At 42.9% G+C, this 17,458-nt stretch overlaps 1 protein-coding gene across 1 annotated transcript in view; it reads right to left on the bottom strand.

Moving 5' to 3' along the window:
* The window catches only part of LOC139761757 (WD repeat-containing protein 46), an 84,159-nt gene extending 73,001 nt beyond the window's left edge, over positions 1-11,158 (bottom strand). Inside the window, exon 1 of the mRNA XM_071686192.1 lies at positions 10,971-11,158. Coding sequence (XP_071542293.1) covers positions 10,971-11,143 — 173 coding nt within the window. The 5' untranslated portion in view covers positions 11,144-11,158. The remainder of the gene's footprint in view (positions 1-10,970) is intronic.
* Positions 11,159-17,458: the final 6,300 nt, after the last annotated feature.

Here is a 17,458-nt window from a genome sequence, read left to right as displayed (position 1 = left end):
CCTGATCCACACATCCTCTACCACTTCTGAAACCACACTGCTCTTCCCCAATCTGATGCTCTGTACAAGCCTTCACCCTCTCAATCAATACCCTCCCATATAATTTACCAGGAATACTCAACAAACTTATACCTCCGTAATTTGAGCACTCACTCTTATCCCCTTTGCCTTTGTACAATGGCACTATGGAAGCATTCTGCTAATCCTCAGGCACCTCACCATGAATCATACATACATTAAATAACCTTACCCACCAGTCAACAATACAGTCACCCCCTTTTTTAATAAATTCCACTGCAATACCATCCAAATCTGCTGCCTTGCCGGCTTTCATCTTCCACAAAGCTTTTACTACCTCTTCTCTGTTTACCAAATCATTTTCCCTAACCTTCTCACTTTGCACACCACCTCGAGCAAAACACCCTAAATCTGCCACTCTATCATCAAACACATTCAACAAACCTTCAAAATACTCACTCCATCTCCTTCTCACATCACCACTACTTGTTATCACCTCCCCATTTGCGCCCTTCACTGAAGTTCCCATTTGCTCCCTTGTCTTACGCACTTTATTTACCTCCTTCCAGAACATCTTTTTATTCTCCTTAAAATTTAATGATACTCTCTCACCCTAACTCTTATTTGCCTTCTTTTTCACCTCTTGCACCTTTCTCTTAACCTGTCTCTTTCTTTTATACATCTCCCACTCATTTGCACTTTTTCCCTGCAAAAATCGTCCAAATGCCTCTCTCTTCTCTTTCACTAATAATCTTACTTCTTCATCCCATCACTCACTACCCTTTCTAAATCAACCCACCTCCCACGCTTCTCATGCCACAAGCATCTTTTGCGCAAGCCATCACTGCTTCCCTAAATACATCCCATTCCTCCCCCACTCCCCTTACCTCCTTTGTTCTCACCTTTTTCCATTCTGTACTCAGTCTCTCCTGTTACTTCCTCACACAAGTCTCCTTCCCAAGCTCACTTACTCTCACCACCCTCTTCACCCCAACATTCTCTCTTCTTTTCTGAAAACCCACACAAATCTTCACCTTCGCCTCCACAAGATAATGATCAGACATCTCTCCAGTTGCACCTCTCAGCACATTAACATCCAAAAGTCTCTCTTTCGCGCGCCTGTCAATTAACACGTAATCCTATAACGCTCTCTGGCCATCTCTCCTACTTACATACGTATACTTATGTATACTTATGTTTGTGGTATAATGGGTAAATGTTGTGTATGGCATATATGACACCGTGTGTTGACCATTCAGGGTAATGAGGATGTTGGTGTGTGATACATAGTGTGGCAAGAGAGATTGATCATTCATGGTCATGAGAGGGCTTAGGTGTGTGATACCTAATGCGGCTGGAGTGGTTGACCTTGGTTATGAGACAGTGTAGATATATGATACCTAATATGGCTGGAATGGGTGACCATTTAGGGTTATTTGAGGATGTAGGTATGTGGTACCAAACGTGGCTAGATTGTTTGACCATTCAGAGTTTTAAGAAAAGGGTGTAGGTATGTGATCCCTAGTGTAGCTGGAGTGGTTGACCAGTCAGGGTTATGAGAAGCTGTAGGTTGGATTCATGTTTGTCTAGGGTTAAGAGGATGGTGGTGGATTTCTTTGTATGTGTATATTTCTGTGTATGTGTATATATGTATACGATGAAATGTATAGGTATGTATATGTGTGTGTGTATGTGGACATGTATGTAGGTGGGTTGGGCCACTCTTTCGTCTGTTTCCTTGCTCTACCTTGCTAATGCGGGAGACAGCGACAAAGTATAATAAATGAATAATATTCTTTCTTACCCTTTCATTACTCACTTGATCAAACCACCTCACACCACATATTGTCCTCAAACATCTCATTTCCAACACATCCACCCTCCTACAGACAACCCTACCTATAGCCCCTGCCTCAAAACCATATAACATTGTTGGAACCACTATTCCTTCAAGTATACCCATTTTTGCTCCTAGATAACGTTCTCACCTTCCACACATTCTTCAACACTTCTAGAACCTTTGCCCCCTCCCCCACCCTGTGACTCACTTCTGCTTCCATGGTTCCATCTGCTGCCAAATCCACTCCCAAATATCTAAAACTTCACTTCCTCCAGTTTTTCTCCATTCAGACTTACCTCTTGACCTCTTGCCTCTTTCTTTTATACATCTCCCAGTCTTTTGCACTATGTCCTTGCAAAAATTACCTCCCAGTTTACTTACCTCCCAGTTTACTTGTCCCTCAACCCTACTAAACCTAATAACCTTGCTCTTATTCACGTTTACTCTCAGCTTTCTTCTTTCAATCACTGTACCAAACTCAGTCACCAAGTTCTGCAGTTTCTCACATGAATCAGCCACCAGCGCTGTATCATCAGCGAACAACAACTGACTCACTTTCCAAGCCCTCTCATCCCCAACAGATTGCATACTTGCCACTCTCTCCAAAACTCTGCATTCACCTCCCTAACAACCCCATCCATAAACAAATTAAACAACCATGGAGACATCAGGCACCCCTGCCGCAAACCAACATTCACTGGGAACCAATCAATTTCCTCTCTTCCTACTGATACACATGGCTTACATCCTCAATAAAAACTTTTCACTGCTTTTCGCAAGTTACCTCCACACCAAATACTCCTAATACCTTCTACAGAGCATCTCTATCAACTCTATCATATGATTTCTCCAGACCATAAATGCTACATACAAATCCATCTGTTTTTCTAAGTATTTCTCGTATACATTCTTCAAAGCAAACACCTGATCCACACATCCTCTACCACTCCTGAAACCACACTGCTCTTCCCCAATCTGATGCTCTGTACATGTCTTCACCCTCTCAATCAATACCCTTCCATATAATTCCCCAGGAATACTCAACAAACTTATACCTCTAATTTGAACACTCACCTTTATCCCCTTTTCCTTTGTACAATGGCACTATGCAAGCATTCTGCCAATCCTCAGGCGCTTCACCATGAACCATACATGCACTGAATATCCTCACCAACCAGTCAACAAGACAGTCACCCCCTTTTTTAATAAATTCCATAGCAGTACCATCCAAACCCGCCACCTTGCCAGCTTTCATCTTCCGCAAAGCTTTCACTACCTCTTCTCTGTTTACCAAATCATTCTTCCTGACCCTCTCATTTTACACACCACCTCGAGCAAAACACCCTATACCTGCCACTTTATCATCATACACATTCAACAAACCTTCAAAATACTCACTCCATCTCCCTCTCACTTCCCCACTACTTGTTATTAGCTCCCTATTTGCCCTCTTCACCGATGTTCCCATTTGTTCTCTTGTCTTCCGCACTTTATTTACCTCCTTCCAAAACATCTTTATATTCTACCTAAAATTTAATGATACTCTCTCATCCCAACTCTCATTTGCCCTCTTTTTCACCTCTTGCACCTTTCTCTTGACCTCTTGCCTCTTTCTTTTATACATCTCCCAGTCTTTTGTACTATTTCCCTGCAAAAATTGTCCAAATGCCTCTCTCTTCTCTTTCACTAACAATCTTACTTCTTCATCCCACCACTCACTACCCTTTCTAATCTGCTCACCTCCCACCTTTCTCATGCCACAAGCATCTTTTGCACAAGCCATCTCTGCTTCCCTAAATACATCCCATTCCTCCCCCACTCCCCTTATGTCATTTGCTCTCACCTTTTTCCATTCTGCACTCAATCTCTCCTGGTACTTCCTCACCCAAGTCACCTTTCCAAGCTTACTTTCTCTTACCACTCTCTTCTCCCAAATATTTTCTCTTCTGAAAACCTCTACAAATCTTCACTTTTCCTTCACAAGATAATGATCAGACATCCCTCCAGTTGCACCTCTCAGCACATTAACATCCAAAAGTCTCTGTTTCACACGCCTAACAATTTACATATAATCCAATAACGCTCTTAGGCCATCTCTCCTACTCACGTATGTATACTTATGTATATCTCTCTTTTTAAACCAGGTATTCCCAGTCACCAGTCCTTTTTCAACACTCAAATTTACAGGCTCCTCACCATTTCCATTTACAATACTGAACACCCCATGTACACCAATTATACCCTCAACTGCCACATTACTCACCTATGCATTCAAATTGCTCTTCACTATAACCCAGTCTTGTGCATCAAAGCTGATAACACACTCACTCAGCTGCTCCCAAAACCTTTGCCTCTCATGATCTTTCTTCTCATGCCCAGGTGCATATGCACCAATAATCACCCTTCTCTCTCCATCCACTTTCAGTTTTATCCATATCAATCAAGAGTTTATTTTCGTATACTCTATCACATACTCTCACAGGTCGTGCTTCAGGAATAGTGCTACTCCCTCCTTTGCTCTTGTCCTCTCACCAATTCCTGACTTTAATCCTGAGACATTCCCATGCCACTCTTCTCCTTTACCCTTGAGCTTCGTTTCACTCACGAGTCAAAACATCCAGGTTCCTTTCCTCAAAGATGATATCTATCATTTAGACATTTGTTACACTTAACCACTGTCTCCCGCATTAACGAGGTAGCACAAGGAAACAGACAAGGAATGGCCCAACCCACCCACATACACATGTATATACATGAACGCCCACACACACATATATCCATATACATTTCAACGTATACATATACATACACAGACATATGCATATATTCACATGTACATATCCATTCTTGCTGCCTTCATTCACTCCCGTCACCACCCTGTCACACACGAAACAGCATCCCCCCCTTCCTGCGAGGCAGTGCCAGGAACAGACAAAAAGGCCACATTCATTCACACTCAGTCCATAGCTTTCTTGTGTAATGCACCAAAACCACAGCTCCCTTTCCACATCCAGTCCCCGACAGACCTTTCCATGGTTTACCCTAGATGCCTCACATGCCCTAGCTCAATCAATTGACAGCACGTCCACCCCGGTATACCACATCATTCCAATTCACTCTATTACTTGCACGCCTTTCACCCTCCTGTATGTTCAGGCCTTGATCCCTCAAGATCTCTTTCTTTCTATCCATTCACCTCCAGTTTGATCTGCTTCTCCATCGTCCCTCCTTCTCTGACACATATATCCTATTTGTCAATCTTTCCTCACTCAATACCTACTGGTACTTCCTCGCAAGAGTCTCCTTTCCAAGTGTGAGCGAGGTAGCATCAGGAAATAGATGAATGACCCATCCCATCATTTATCTATTTATTTTATTTTGCTTTATCGCTGTCTCCCGCATTAGCGAGGTAGCACAAGGAAACAGACGACAGAATGGCCCAACCCACCCACATACACATGTATATACACATACACGTCCACACACGCAAATATACATACCTATACATCTCAACGTATACATATATATGTATATACACACTGACATATACATATACTCACATGTACATAATTCATACTGTCTGCCTTTATTAATTCCCACTGCCACCCTGCCACACTTGAAATAAAGACCCCCTCTCCCCTCATGTGTACCAAGTAGTGCTAGGAAAAGACAACAAAGGCCACAGTCATTCACACTCAGTCTCTAGCAGTCATGTAATAATGCACCGTAACCACACCTCCCTTTCCACATCCAGGCCCCACAGAACTTTCCATGGCTTACCCCAGACGCTTCGCATGCCCTGGTTCAATCCATTGACAGCACATCGACCCCGGTATACCACGTCATTCCAATTCACTCTATTCCTTGCACGCCTTTCACCCTCCTGAATGTTCAGGCCCTGATCACTCAGAATCTTTTTCACTCCATCTTTCCACCTCCAATTTGGTCTCCCACTTCTCCTCGTTCCCTCCACCTCTGACACATATTGACACATATATCCTCTTGGTCAATCTTTCCTCACTCATTCTCTCCATGTGACCAAACCATTTCAAAACACCCTCTTCTGCTCTCTCAACCACCCTCTTTTTATTACCACACATCTCTCTTACCCTATTATTACTTACTCAATCAAACCACCTCACACCACATATTGTCCTTAAACATCTCATTTCCAGCACATCCACCCTCCTCCGCACAATTCTATCCATAGCCCACGTCTCACAACCATATAACATTGTTGGAACCCCTATTCCTTCAAACATACCCATTTTTGCTTTCCGAGATAATGCTTTCAACTTCCACACATTCTTCAACACTCCCAGAAATTTGCACCCCCTCCCCCATCCTATGATTCACTTCCGCTTCCATGGTTCCATCCGCTGCCAAATCCAATCCCAGATATCTAAAACACTTCACTTCCTCCAGTTTTTCTCCATTCAAACTTACCTCCCAATTGACTTAACTCTCAACCCTACTGTACCTAATAACCTTAGTCTTATTCACATTTACTCTTAACTTTCTTCTTTCACACACTTTACCAAACTCAGTCACCAGCTTCTGCAGTTTCTCACATGAATCAGCCACCAGCGCTGTATCATCAGCAAACAACAACTGACTCACTTCCCAAGCTCTCTCATCCACAACAGACTGCATACTTGCTTCTCTTTCCAAAGCTCTTGCATTCACCTCCCTAACAACCCCATCCATAAACAAATTAAACAACCATGGAGACATCACACACCCCTGTCGCAAACCTACATTCAATGACAACCAATCACTTTCCTCTCTTCCTATATGTACACATGCCTTACATCCTAAATAAAAACTTTTCACTGCTTCTAACAACTTGCCTCCCACACCATATATTCTTAATACCTTCCACAGAGCATCTCTATCAACTCCTATCATATTCCTTCTCCAGATCCATAAATGCTACATACAAATCCATTTGCTTTTCTAAGTATTTCTCACATACATTCTTCAAAGCAAACACCTGATCCACACATCCTCTACCACTTCTGAAACCACACTGCTCTTCCCCAATCTAATGCTCTGTACAGGCCTTCACCCTCTCTGTCAATACCCTCCCATATAATTTCCCAGGAACAATCAAGAAACTTATAACTCTGTAATTTGAACACTCACCTTTGTCCCCTTTGCCTTTGTATAATGGCACTATGCAAGCATTCCGCCAATCCTCAGGAACCTCACCATGAATCATACATACATTAAATAACCTTGCCAACCAGTCAACAATACAGTCAACCTCTTTCTTAATAATTTCCACTGCGATACCATCCAAACCCGCTGCCTTGTTGGCGTTTATCTTCCGCAAAGCTTTTACTACCTCTTCTCTGTTTACCAAATCATTTTCCCTAACCCTCTCACTTTGCACCCCACCACGACCAAAACACCCTATATCTGCCACTCTATCATCAAACACATTCAACAAACCTTCAAAATACTCACTCCATCTCCTTCTCACATCACCACTACTTCTTATCACCTCTCCATTAGCCAGCCCCATTCACTGAAGTTCTCATTTGTTCCCTTGTCTTACGCACTTTATTTACCTCCTTCCAGAACATCTTTTTGTTCTCCCTAAAATTTAATGATACTCTCTCATCCCAACTCTCATTTGCCCTCTTTTTCACCTCTTGCACCTTTCTCTTCACCTTCTGCCTCTTTCTTTATACATCTCCCAGTCATTTGCATTATTTCCCTGCAAAAATCGTCCAAATGCCTCTCTCTTCTCTTTCACTAATAATCTTACTTCTTCATCCCACCACTCACTACCCTTTCTAATCTGCCCACCTCCCACGCTTCTCATGCCACAAGCATCTTCTGCGCAATCCATCACTGCTTCCCTAAATACATCCCATTCCTCCCCCACTCCCCTTACCTCCTTTGTTCTCACCTTTTTCCATTCTGTACCCAGTCTCTTCTGGTACTTCCTCACACAAGTCTCCTTCCCAAGCTCACTTACTCTCACCACTCTCTTCACCCCAATATTCTCCCTTCTTTTCTGAAAACCTCTACAAATCTTCATCTTCGCCTCCACAAGATAATGATCAGACATCCCTCCAGTTGCCCCTCTCAGCACATTAACATCCAAAAGTCTCTGTTTCACATGCCTAACAATTAACATGTAATCCAATAACGCTCTCTGGTCATCTCTCCTACTTACATACGTATATTTATGTATATCTCTCTTTTTAAACCAGGTATTCCCAATCACCAGTCCTTTATCAGCACATGAATCTACAAGCTCTTCACCATTTCCATTTACAACACTGAACACCCTATGTACACCAATTTTTCCCTCAACTGCCACATTACTCACCTTTACATTCAAATCATCCATCACTATAACCTGGTCTCGTGCATCAAAGCCACTAACACACTCATTCAGCTGCTCCAAAACACTTGCCTTTCATGATCTTTCCTCTCATGCCAAGGTGCATATGCACCAATAATCACCCATCTCTCTTCATCAACTTTCAGTTTTACCCATATCAATCTAGAGTTTACTTTCTTACATACTCCCACCACTCCTGTTTCAGGAGTACTGCTAGTCCTTCCCTTGCTCTTGTCCTCTCACCAACCCCTGAATTTAATCCCAAGACATTCCGAAACCGCTGTTCCCCTTTACCCTTGAGCTTCGTTTCACTTAGAGCCAAAACATCCAGGTTTCTGTCCTCAAACATACTACCTATCTCTCCTTTTTTCTCATCTTGGTTACATCCACACACATTTAGACACCCTAGTCTGAGCCTTCAAGGAGGATGAGCACTCCCTGCGTGACTCCTTCTTCTGTTTCCCCTTTTCGAAAGTTAAAAATACAAGGAGAGGAGGTTTTCTAGCCCCCTATCCCATCCCAGAATGTGTGGAAGGCGAGAACATTATCTCCGAAAGCAAAAATGGCTATGTTTGAAGGAATAGTGGTTCCAACAATGTTGTATGGTTGCGAGGCGTGGGCTATGGATAGAGTTGTGCGCAGAAGGGTGGATGTGCTGGAAATGAGATGTTTGAGGACAATGTGTGGTGTGAGGTGGTTTGATCGAGTAAGTAATGTAAGGGTAAGAGAGATGTGTGGAAATAAAAAGAGCGTGGTTGAGAGAGCAGAAGAGGGTGTTTTGAAATGGTTTGGGCACATGGAGAGAATGAGTGAGGAAAGATTGACCAAGAGGATATATGTGTCGGAGGTGAAGGGAACAAGGAGAAGTGGGAGACCAAATTGGAGGTGGAAAGATGGACTGAAAAAGATTTTGAGTGATCGGGGCCTGAACATGCAGGATGGTGAAAGGCGGGCAAGGAATAGAGTGAATTGGATCGATGTGGTATACCGGGGTTGACGTGCTGTCAATGGATTGAATCAGGGCATGTGAAGCGTCTGGGGTAAACCATGGAAAGTTCTGTGGGGCCTGGATGTGGAAAGGGAGCTGTGGTTTCGGGCATCATTGCGTGACAGCTAGAGACTGAGTGTGAACGAATGGGGCCTTTGTTGTCTTTTCCTAGCGCTACCTCGCACACATGAGGGGGAGGGGGATGTTATTCCATGTGTGGCGAGGTGGCGATGGGAATGAATAAAGGCAGACAGTGTGAATTGTGTGCATGTGTATATATGTATTTGTCTGTGTGTGTATATATATGTGTACATTGAGATGTATGGGTATGTATATTTGCGTGTGTGGATGTGTATGTATATACTGTGTATGGAGGTGGGTTGGGCCATTTCTTTCGTCTGTTTCCTTGCGCTACCTCGCAAATGCGGGAGACAGCGACAAAGCAAAATGATAATAATAAAAACCACAAACATTAACATAAAGGCATCAAACAAACAAAATGCCCTTGGAACACTTCATCAACTTCAGTTTTGAACATGACAACAAAAAACTTGTGACACAGACTCATTTCAATATGCTCAGGACCAATATTCTCTGCAAAAAACTTGACCCCAACCACAGAAATGACACTCTATATAGAGCCAACCACTAACACCCAAGCAGGAACAAAAAACTTACCCTTGCATAACACCAGCAGTCTATATACACAGATCATCCCCTCCACCAACCAACAAACACAATGACAAAGAAAATATTATACAGTAAGGACTTGAAGCAGAAAACACCCCTCCCTACCCAGCCTTACATTCTACCCCATCAGACATATGCTAAGCTGAAACTACACTCCCCATGTTTGTCCAAGTGACATTTCTTGTCTGCATTCTGAACACCAATCATCTTTAGAATACCTTAAACACAGCTTTAAAACATCATAGGAACCTTCGCTAAAGATGTAACTTCCATAGTGAAGATGCCAAAAGCTTACTCCTTAAATGTACTGCACTAACCTCACACAGACAAACACATCATCACACTTCTTAACTTGTGATGCAGCCCAGCAGATGTGACCAGCTACCTGAGCACCACACGAACTCCATGAAGGGGGTTCCTCAAGCAAGAAATAAAATAAGTAGGTAATTTCCAACAAACATAACTTCATATTTCTTTTATACCGACTGATAGAGCATGGTCAAACTAAGCCCCAATTAAAGGCCATCTCAAGTAAAAGAAATAATAAAGTGAGAGGAAAAGAGTAGAAATCACTCAGGACTCCAAATGTGTTTGAAGACCGGACTCTTAAATGTAAAGATGTTCAACAAACAAGAAAAGATATTGGGAAGAGAATTCCAAAGCTTAGCTGCTGAGGAGAAGATCGAGATATCTTAACCACCAATTCTCGAGAGGCCAGTCTCCAAACAGAAGCTTTGGGAAGCAGCAGCCACTTATGGGCTTCAAGTCTAAGCCTAAATAGAAAGCAAACAAGAAATGTGGCCAAAATAATGCCTTTAGAAAAGAGGCAGAACAACAACACTGTGATGTACAAAAAAGAGTGATTGAAGGTGATGCCAGGAGAATTCATGAGATGGAAGTCTTTTCATTTCAATCTAATCAATAAAGAGTTGGAGGAAAAGCCACCCCAGTTGGCTGAGAAATACTTCATACAAGGACATATATAACCCTTGCAGATATGAAATAGCTGCACCCAAGAATGATAATTACAGCACACATAAAAACATCCCAGCTTCTGGGGGAACTGCAATACTTACTTGTATGGACCAAAATGCCTTAGGTTTAGATCAAAGGTTTTAGCTGCTGAAGTTATGTCTACTGCATCTTTGATGTCTTTCTGTGTAATATGAGATGTGACTGTACCTTCCTCTGCTTCTAAGTAACCACTTGATTCTGAAAATAAAACATTTGACGATATGATAACAACCATCCCTCCAAATCCTAAGAAAATAATTATTTTCGTGAAAGAAGAAGGAGTTAAATGGGGAGTGCTCATCCTCCTCAAAGGCTCAGATTGGGGTGTCTGAATGTGTGTGGATGTAACCAAGATGAGATGCAAGGAGAGTGAAATGAAATGGTAAAGAAGTGGTTTGAGAATATCTTGGGAGTAAAGTCAGGAGTTTGTGAGAGGACAAGAGCTAAGGAAGGAGTAGCACTATTGAAGCAGGAGTTGTCAGAGTGTGTGATAGAGTGTAAGAAAGTAAATTCTAGATTGATATGGGTAAAACTGAAAGAGAATGGAGAGACATGGGTGATTATTGGTGCTTATGCACCTGGTCATGAGAAGAAAGATCATGAGAGGCAACAAGCGTTTTGGGAGCAACTGAGTGAGTGTGTCAGCAGCTTTGGTGCATGAGACCAGGTATTAGCGAAGGGGGATTTGAATGCAAAGGTGAGTAATGTGGCAGTTGAGAGTATACCTGGTGTACATGGGGTATTCAGCATTGTCAATGGAAATGGTGAAGAACATATTGATCTGTGCTGAAAAAGACTGATGATTGGGAATACCTGATATAAAAAGAGAGATATACATAAGAATACGTCATACAAACCTCCAACAGTCAGGATCGAACCCAGGACCCCTATGCAACAGGCGAGAGCACTACTGCTAGGCTATGGTTGCGGGTTCAATCCTGGCTGTTGGAAGTTTGTATGATCTATGAAGGTGCGCGTTCATATGCACTTTGTTCATATATGTATACGTATGTGAGAAGGAGAGACAGTCAAAGGGCATTACTGGATTACATGTTAGTTGACAGGTGTGTAAAAGAGGGACTTCTGAATGTTAATGTGCTGAGGGGCAGCTGGAGAGAAGCCTGACCACTATCTTGTGGAGATGAATGTGAATACTTGTAGAGGTTTTCAAAAATGAAAAGAGAATGTTGGGGAGAAGAGAGCAGTAAATGATCCTGAAAGGAGATTTGTGTGAGGAAGTACCAGGAGAGATTGAGTGTAGAATGGCAAAAGGTAAGAACAACTGATGTAAGGGGAGTGGGTGAGGAATGGGATGTATTTAGGGATGCAGTGAAGGCATGTACAAAAGATGCATGTGGCATGAGAAAGGTGGGAGGTGGGCAGGTTAAAAAGGGTAGTGAGTGGTGGGATGAAAAGTAAAGTTGTTAAGGAAAGTGAAGAGAGGCAATTGGACGACAGTTACAAGGAAGGAATGCAAATGACTGGAAGACATATAAAAAAAAAAGCAGCAGGAGGTCAAGAGGAAGATACAAGGGGTAAAAAGGAGGGCAAATGAGAGTTGGGGTGAGAAAGTATCATTAAATTTTAGGAAGAATAAAAAGATGTTTTGAAAGGAGGTAAATAACGTACATAAGAGTAAGGAAGATTTACAAAGGGGATATATGTGTCAGAGGTAGAGGGAACGAGGAGAAGTGGGAGACCAAACTGGACGTGGAAAGATGGAGTGAAAAAGATTTTGAGCGATCGGGGCCTGAACATGCAGGAGGGTGAAAGGCGTGCAAGGCATAGAGTGAATTGGAACGATGTGGGATACCAGGGTCGATGTGCTGTCAATGGATTGAACCAGGGTATGTGAAGCATCTGGAGTAAACCATTGTAAGTTTTGTGGGGTGTGGATGTGGGAAGGGAGCTGTGGCTTCAGTGCATTACACATGACAGCTAGAGACTCAGTGTGAACAAATGTGGCCTTTGTTGTCTTTTCCTAGCGCTACCTTGCGCACATGAGGGGGGGAGTGTCATTTCATGTGTGGCGGGGTGGCGACGGGAATGAATGAAGGCAGCAAGTATGAATTATGTACATGTGTACATATGTATATGTCTGTGTATGTATGCATGTATATGTTAAAATGTATAGGTATGTATATGTGCGTGTGTGGACGTGTATGTATATACATGTGTATGTGGGTGGGATGGGCCATTCTTTCATCTGTTTCCTTGCGCTACCTCGCTAATGCGGGAGACAGCAAAAAAGTATAATAAATAAAAAAAATAAGACGAGATCAAATGGAAACATCAGTGAAGGGGGCAAGGGGAAACTAATAACAGGTAGTGATGAAGTGAGGAGATGGAGGGAGTATTTTGAAAGTTTGTTGAATGTGTTGGATGACAGTGATAGATATAGGGTGTTTTGGTTGGGGTGGTGTGCGATGTGAGAGGGTCAGGAAGAATGGTTTGGTTAAGAGAGAAGAGGTAGAGAAAGCTTTGTGGATTGTGAAATCCAGCAAAACAGTGGGTTCAGATGGTACTGCAGTAGAATTCATCAAGAAAGGGGGTGACTGTGTTGGTGATTGGTTGGTAAGGATATTCAATGTATGTATGGATCAGGGTGAAGTGCCTAAGGATTGGCAGAATGCATGCATAGGGCCATTGTACAAAGGCAAAGGGGATAAAGGTGAGTGTTCAAACAACAGAGGCATAAATTTGTTGAGTATTCCTGAGAAATTATATGGAAGGGTATTGATTGAGAGGATGAAGGTATATACAGAGTGTCAGACTGGGGAGGAGCAGTGTGGTTTCAGAAGTGGTAGAGGATGTGTGGATCAGGTGTTTGCTTTGGAAAATGTATGTGAGAAATACTTAGAAAAACAGATGGATCTGTATGTGGCAATTGTAGATCTGGAGAGGACATGAGATGGGGTTGAAAGAAATGCTTTGTGGAGGGTTTTGAGTATATGGTGTAGAGGGTGAGCTCCTGGGAGCCGCGAAAAGTTTTCATCCAGGATGTAGGGTGTGTGAGCAAGTAGGAAGAGAGGAGGGTGATTGGTTCCCAGTGAAAGTCAGTCTGCAGCAGGGGTGCATAATGTCTCCATGGTTGTTTAATCTGTTTATGGTTGGGGTGGTTAAGTAGGTAAGTGCTAGAGTTTCGGAGAGAGGGGCGAGTATGCAGTCTGTTGGGATGAAAGGGCCTGGGAAGTGAGTCAGTTGTTGTTTGCTGATGATACAACTCTGGTGGCTGATTTGGGTGAGAAACTGCAGAGGTTGGTGACTGAGATTGGAAAGGTGTGTGAAAGGAAAAAGTTGAGAGTAATTGTGAATAAGAGCAAGGTTGTTAAGTTCGGTAGGGTTGAGGGGCAAGTAAATTGGGGTGTAAGTTTGAACGGAGTAAGATTGGAGGAAGTGAAGTGTTTTGGATATCTGGGAGTGGACTCAGCTGTGAATGAAACCATGAAAGCAAAAGTAAGTAACAGGGTGGGGGAGGGGGCGAAGGTTCTGGGAGCGATGAAGGGTGTATGGAAGGAGAGAACGTTATCACGGAGAGCAAAAATGGGCGTGTTTGATGGAATAGTAGTTCCAACAATTTCATTCGGTTGCAAGGTATGGGCTACAGATAGGGTTGTACAGACGAGGGTGGATGTACTGGAAATGAAATGTCTGAGGACAATACGTGGTGTGAGGTGGTTTGATCAAGTAAGTAATGAAAGGGTAAGAGAGAAGTGTGGAAATAAAAAGAGTGTGGTTGAAAGAGCAGAAGTGGCTTGGACACAAGGAGAGAATGAGTGAGGAAAGATTGATAAAGAAGATATATGTATCAAAGGTGAAGGGAACAAGGAAAAGCAGGAGACCAAATTGGTGGTGGAAGGATAGAATGAAAAAGATTTTGAGCAATCAGGGGCCTGAACATACAGGAGGGTGAGAGGTGTGCAAGGAATACAGTGAAGTGGAATAATATGATATACCAGGGTCGATGTGCTATCAATGGACTGAACCAGGTAATGTGAAATGTCTGAGGTAAACCATGGGAAGGTCTGTGGGGCCTGGATGTGGAAAGGGAGCTCAGGTTTCAGTGCATTACACATGACAGCTAAAGACTGATCGAGAACAAATGTGGCCTTTTTTGTCTGTTTTCCTGGCGCTACCATGCTGAAGCAGGTGGTAGCAACGCTGTTTTCTGTAAGGCAGGATGGCATCAGGAATGGATGAAGGCAAGCAAGTATGAATATGTACATGTGTATATATGTATATTTCTGTGTATGTTTATGTTAATTATTTTACTTTATCTATTTAGTTATTCTGCTTTGTCACTGTCTCCCACATTAGTGAGATAGCGCAAGGAAACAGACAAAAGAATGGCCCAACCCACCCACATACACATGTATATACATACACATCCTCACACGCAATATATACATACTTATACATCTCAACGTATACATACATAAACACACACAGACATATACATACATACACATGCACATAATTCATACTGTCTGCCTTTATTCATTCCCATCGCCACCCTGACACACATGAAAATAACCACCCCTCCCCCCAAATGTGCGCGAGGTAGTGCTAGGAAAAGACAATGAAGGCCGCTTTCGTTCACATTCAGTCTCTAGCTGTCATGTATAATGCCCGAAACCACAGCTCCCTTTCCACATCCAGGCCCCACACAACTTTCCATGGTTCACCCCAGACGCTCCATATGCCTTGGTTCAATCCATTGACAGCACGTCAACCCCGGTATAACACATTGTTCCAATTCACTCTATTCCTTGCACATCTTTCACCCTCCTGCATGTTCAGGCCCCGATCACTCAAAATCTTGTTCACTCCATCTTTCCACCTCCATTTTGGTCTCCCACTTCTCGTTCCCTCCACCTCTGACACATGTATCCTCTTGGTCAGCCTTTCCTCACTCATTCTCTCCATGTGACCAAACCAATTCAACACACCCTCTTCTGCTCTCTCAACCACCCTCTTTTTATTACCACACATCTCTCTTACCCTATTATTACTTACTTGTTCAAATCACCTCACACCACATATTGTCCTCAAACATCTCATTTCCAGCACATCCACCCTCCTCCGCATAAATCTATCAATAGCCCACGCCTCAAAACCGTATAACATTATTGGAACCACTATTCCTTCAAACATACTCATTTTTGTTTTCCGAGATAATGTTCTCGACTTCCACACATTCTTCAACGCTCCCAGAACTTTCACCCCCTCCCCCACCTTATGATTCACTCCGCTTCTATGGTTCCATCCGCTGCCAGATCCATTCCCAGATATCTAAAACACTTCACTTCCTCCAGTTTTTTCCATTCAAACTTACCTCCCAATTGACTTGACCCTCAACCCTACTGTACCTAATAACCTTGCTCTTATTCACAGTTACTCTCAGCTTTCTTCTTTCACACACTTTACCAAACTCAGTCACCAGCTTCAGCAGTTTCTCACACAAATCAGCAACCAGCGCTGTATCATCAGCGAACAACAACTGACTCACTTCCCAAGCTCTCTCATGCACAACAGACTGCATACTTGTCCCTCTTTCCAAAGCTCTTGCATTCACCTCCCTAACAACCCCATTCATAAACAAATTAAACAACCATGGAGACATCATACAATCCTGCCGCAAACCTACATTCACTGAGAACAATCACTTTCCTCTCTTCCTACACGTACACATTCCTTACAACCTCGATAGAAACTTTTCACTGCTTCTAACAACTTGCCTCCCACACCATATATTCTTAATACCTTCCACAGAGGTATGTGTATGTATATGTATGCATATGGGCATGTATGGGCATTTACATACATATATAAGTATATGAACTTTCATATACTTATTTTTTATCTATTTTTTGCTTTGTCGCTGTCTCCCACGTTTGCGAGGTAGCGCAAGGAAACAGACAAAAGAAATGGCCCAACCCACCCCCATACACATGTATATAAAAACACATCCAAACACGCAAAAATACATACCTATACATCTCAAAGTACACATATATATACACACACAGACACATACATATATACCCATGCACACAATTCACACTGTCTGCCTTTATTCATTCCCATCGCCACCTCGCCACACATGGAATACCATCCCCCTCACCCCTCATGTGTGCGAGGTAGCGCTAGGAAAAGACAACAAAGGCCCCATTCGTTCACACTCAGTCTCTAGCTGTCATGCAATAATGCCCGAAACCACAGCTCCCCTTCCACATCCAGGCCCCACACAACTTTCCAAGGTTTACCCCACACGCTTCACATGCCCTGATTCAATCCACTGACAGCACATCAACCCCAGTATACCACATCGATCCAATTCACTCTATTCCTTGCCCTCCTTTCACCCTCCTGCATGTTCAGGCCCCAATCACACAAAATCTTTTTCACTCCATCTTTCCACCTCCAATTTGGTCTCCCACTTCTCCTCATTCCATCCACCTCCGAAACATATATCCTCTTGGTCAATCTTTCCTTACTCATTCTCTCCATGTGCCCAAACCATTTAAAAACACCCTCTTCTGCTCTCTCA

Source organism: Panulirus ornatus, chromosome 41, assembly GCF_036320965.1.
Source record: "Panulirus ornatus isolate Po-2019 chromosome 41, ASM3632096v1, whole genome shotgun sequence".
NCBI classification, from domain to species: Eukaryota; Metazoa; Arthropoda; class Malacostraca; order Decapoda; family Palinuridae; genus Panulirus; species Panulirus ornatus.
The sequence above is the reverse complement of the archived record's forward strand: the minus strand, read 5'-3'. Positions and strand labels throughout refer to the sequence as shown.